Below are 4,397 nucleotides of genomic sequence, written 5' to 3'. Positions count from 1 at the left end.
CAGGTGGTCTCTCACCTGAGCCCCGGGGCACAGGGGCAGGATCCCCCTGCCCTGCTGCCCACGCTGGGGGCTCAGCCCAGGGCAGGGGGTTCAGGCTGGGGCAGGCCCAGCTCTCACCCACAGCACCTCCAGCTCCTTCTCCCAGGGCTGCTCCCTCTGCTCAGCGCCAGCTTGAGTTGATCCTGGGGATTGCCCTGACCAGGTGCAGCTCCAGCACTTGGCCTTGTTAAACCTCGTGAGGTTCCCTTGGGCCACTTGTCCAGGTCCCTCTGGATGGTCCAGTCCTTCAGGGCTGTCAGCTGCTCTTTGCCCCCCAGTCTGAGGTGCTTTTTCACCAGGTGGAGGTTCTTCACCAGGCCAGGCTTATGGATATGGTAAAACCTTGCTCCACCCAGGAGCTGCTCCTAGCTCCAAGTCATCATCTCTTAGCTATTTAAGGACACAGCATGGCTCTATTTTGGTGGGAGATCAACCTTTTATTCTCTCCATGTCTATGTCATGCAGCACTTCTAAATACAGCCAGAGGAAAACAGGAAGAACTCTGCCAGGTGCTGCTAACCCTGCCCATGTAGGAATTCTGTCTCCACAAAGCTTCCAGAGGAAAGCCCTTTGATTCTAGGCCAAGGGCAAGTTTGAACTGAAATCAGCCCTTTCTTTATAAATGCATTAAACTCAGTTTTTTTCTTTCTTTTTTTTCCTCCTAAAAAAAATTCTGCTGAATTTCAGCTGCTAAGAGGAAAATAAAGTTAGCTCCTACTTCATTTTTCTCCTACAATAACTGATTCTAAAGCTAAGTAGGCTTTTTGTTCCCTGTTTCCGTTCTTGGGATCGTTCTATCAAGCCTGTTTGATCTTGGTGGAAATGCAGAGCCAGTGAGAGACCAGGTGATGGTGTTAAGAGATAATAAATAACCTGGCAGGTCAAAGTAAATCAGGCTGGGCCTTTGAAATTAGCTTCCATGATAGCTTCCAAGTGAGTTTTGTTGAGTACATGGATTTGTTTTTTCCTGTTGGGCAAGTCCCACCTGCAGCTGCTGTGCAAAGTGAAGAGCTGATGCTGGCTTTACATGAGGGATGCTTTTGCAGGTGGGAGAGACCATGATGTGGAGATCACACCATATCTCTGCTTCCCACTCTCCCATGGGTATCTTTCCCCTCTGCCTTAGATCTGTCTGTGATGCACAGTATTTTTCCTTTTACCTAAAACAAAAAGGTCCATCTGTGCCTGAAAGTGAAATGCCCCTGTTTTATGAAGAGAGGATCATTTACTGAAGATGCTGCAATTAACATCTCTGGGTTTGGGGTACATGCACCTCCTTTAAGCTACTTTCACGGGGCAGGGAGGTGTTTGGGCAGGAATTTTTTGCTTTTGATGAGGACAGTTTGCTGACTGCAGGTCCCAGCTGCTCCCGAGACCTGTGCCTCCAAGATCAGGATAAAGGGCTTTGTGAAGCAGCCCTTTTAACTCCTCTCCAGCCTTATTTGAGAGTAGGATTGACCCAGCATTTTAGGAAATTATTATGATTCAGATGCCAATTACTCTAACTACATTGAAAGGACCCCTTTATATGTCTTGGTCAACATGACGTTCTGGGAGAAGAGGGAGTGCAGTGATTTCTGAGTCAATGCTGTGTTGATGGAGATGGACTGAATGCTTATTTCCCAGTACAGGTTTACCTTAAATCAGCATTTTTATATATTTATCTTATAATGGCATTTTCTTGAGCTGCTCTCCTCATTTACCTCAATGCCTATGATTAAAAAAGGAAGGAAAGCTATTTTTCCAAGGAGGGCTATATTTTTAAAATGCTGCTCATCATGTGAGATTTCACAGGTTTCTGATGTGCAATAAATAGTGGGGACCTTCCTGCTTTTTCCTTTGGTTTTCAGTGCCTGAGGATATGTCCTGATAAGATTATATGAACCAAAAAAAAAAAAAGACTTTACTAACAAATTCATGCAAATGAGACCAATAAACCTCCCTGTATCTGTCAGCTTGCAGACCCTTTTGGAAACCTGCTATGTACGGGATAGAAACAAGGTTTTAATTGAAATTCATACATGTGGCTCTAACAGATGAACTTTGCAAGTGTCAGTGCCTGAAATGTTTGCCAGTTTTGAGAAGTGCCGTGCTCGAGCAGTGGCATGGGAGGGATGCACGAGCTGTCTGTGCTGGTGAGGCACCTTCAGAGCCCCTTCAAAGCAGAGCTGCAACACCCCATTTGTCACTGCTTCCTCCTGTGAAAATTTGCTCATGAATGCTTGTGTGTTGTGCTTTGCCACTGAAATATGCAGAGATTCCCTTGTCAGGGAATGGCATCTGCTACAGCTCTTTTCAAAATGTGTGTTTGGCTTTCTTCTTTTTGTGTTTTGGTTTGTTTGGTTCTGTTGTTTGTTTGTTTGTTTTTTAATGTAATGCTATATTAAGTTTGATGGTTTCCTTGCTTACTTTTTAAACTGTTATTGCTTAAAACAAGCACTTTTTTCTAACTGACATCAAAGCCACGTAAAATCTTGCTGCAAGTGTTTCTGGTCAAGCTGACCAGCTTACATCACTCATTTGTAATGTGTTCATCCCCTCATTAAAGAAGATAAATCTTGCCTCATATAACTTAAAAAAAAACCCAAACAATCTGCTAAAAGGAGACTAAAAAAGCCAACTGCTAAAAGTATTAAAGTGAGATGAGACTTTCCTGGCCATTATTCTGTCTGGATGTACACAGGAGAGATTGATCTTGTGGGGATGCTTGTGGTGTTTGGACTAAAGGTTGCTCTGAGGAAAGACTGATGTGTTTGAGTCAAATGCTGAGAAAACTCTTGGCTGAAGTAGAGTTTATTTTAGACCAGTGGGAGTTGCTGCAGTGGGAAAGAGATGGAGAAACTTGTTTTTAAAATGTCTTACAGGGCACAACCAGGGCAGGGCTCTCCTTCCCTGTGGTGGAAAAAGAAATGCAATGCAATGCAAGTGTGCTCTGAAAACTAATATGAATGAAATACATAAGGCTTCTATACCTTTTCCCCTTCTCTTTCAATTGACCTTTTGTCTTTCTCTGTCCTCTTGTTTCCTTTTCCTGTCCTTTATTTCTAGCAAGACTGAGGACTGGGGCTATCTCAATGAAGATGGAGAGCTCGGCTTGGCTTATCAAGGTTTAAAGCAAGTTGCCAGGTCAAACACTTTCTGTTTTTCCCCACTGCTGCTTCTGCCTTCTCCTACCTTTTCCTTGCCCTCTTGTTTCTTTCTCTTGCTCTGCTGTTGCCATGTGGTCCTGGGCAGGGCCCGCTGTCCTGTCTGGGAACAGCTGGAGGTAGGATTTCCAAACTGCAGGAATTGAGACCCTCCTGTAATTTTCAGAGGAGTCATGGTTCCACTTGGCCATTGCTGGTGGTGGCCGTTGTCACTAATGCCTGACCTGTGATCCAGTAAGGATTATGTGACAGTAATGGGGAATTGGGTGATAGAGAGGTTGGGAAGCTGGGATCTCCAAGACCATATTATTTTTTTTCTCCCAAATTGCACTAAGACATGGCACCTCTTGGAAGTGTTTTCTCCCAGTCCTTGACCTGTTGGAAGGAGAGGGTCTGTGCTTGTGACCCAGTGCTGTCACCTTTGCATGATCCTGGGGATTTTGTGCTCCCATCCATGTGTTGTCTGTGGGTGAGAAAGGCACGTGGTAGACACAGACTTGTCCATAGCTTGTTCCATAGCCCTCCCCAGATCCTGCTCTGCTGGGCAAATATCCCTCCTGGATTCTTGTCCTGCATCACTCCTGTGCTTGGTGCTTATGAGGCTCCAATATATATGATTTTATTAAAGTTTAAAGGATATTAAAGAGATAAAAAAATTAAGTATTTTGTATAGAGTAGTCTAAAGTGGTCACATCTAGAGGTATCAGGGTAAAACCAGACAGTAACAGGAAGAAATAACAGAGATTATTTCATGTGTTTTTCCAAGCAAAGTAGGAACCCAGGTTCATAGAAGGAGCATGTTCTTCTGAGGGTGTCTCATGGATTATCCAGACTGAATCCCAACTAATCCCAGTATGAAGAAATAAAATGAAAATTAAGTACTTAATACTTATTTCTTGGTGGGTCTGTATTTTCCAAGCCTATTAAGAATATAACTCCTGACAGGATTATGAGGCTGACAGCATTATTGCTTATGTTTCTATAGGTGCAAAACGTGCTTTTCTGTCTTGTGCTGGGATGTGGGAGTAGAGACTGTGTTGTTAAATTTTCTAAAGGCAACAAAAACAACTACACAAAGCAACATGGGGATGATTAGTACTTTTCATCCAGGAGTCTTCCCTGAAAGCATGCACTCTTTTATAAAAGAGTTATTACAGAAAAACACCAAAACAACAACAAAAAATTTTTGTGCATAGTTGCTCCTGTAGGGAA

The 4,397-nt window shown here is 43.6% G+C and overlaps 1 protein-coding gene across 1 annotated transcript in view; it reads left to right on the top strand.

Moving 5' to 3' along the window:
* Positions 1 to 4,397, top strand: part of MYO5B (myosin VB) — a 146,371-nt gene that overhangs the window by 126,427 nt on the left and 15,547 nt on the right. The window contains exon 30 of the mRNA XM_031059641.1: positions 3,088 to 3,165. Within this exon, the coding sequence (XP_030915501.1) occupies positions 3,088 to 3,165 (78 nt within the window). The remainder of the gene's footprint in view (positions 1 to 3,087; positions 3,166 to 4,397) is intronic.

This window comes from Geospiza fortis, unplaced genomic scaffold, assembly GCF_000277835.1.
Source record: "Geospiza fortis unplaced genomic scaffold, GeoFor_1.0 scaffold488, whole genome shotgun sequence".
NCBI lineage: Eukaryota > Metazoa > Chordata > Aves > Passeriformes > Thraupidae > Geospiza > Geospiza fortis.
The sequence above is the reverse complement of the archived record's forward strand: the minus strand, read 5'-3'. Positions and strand labels throughout refer to the sequence as shown.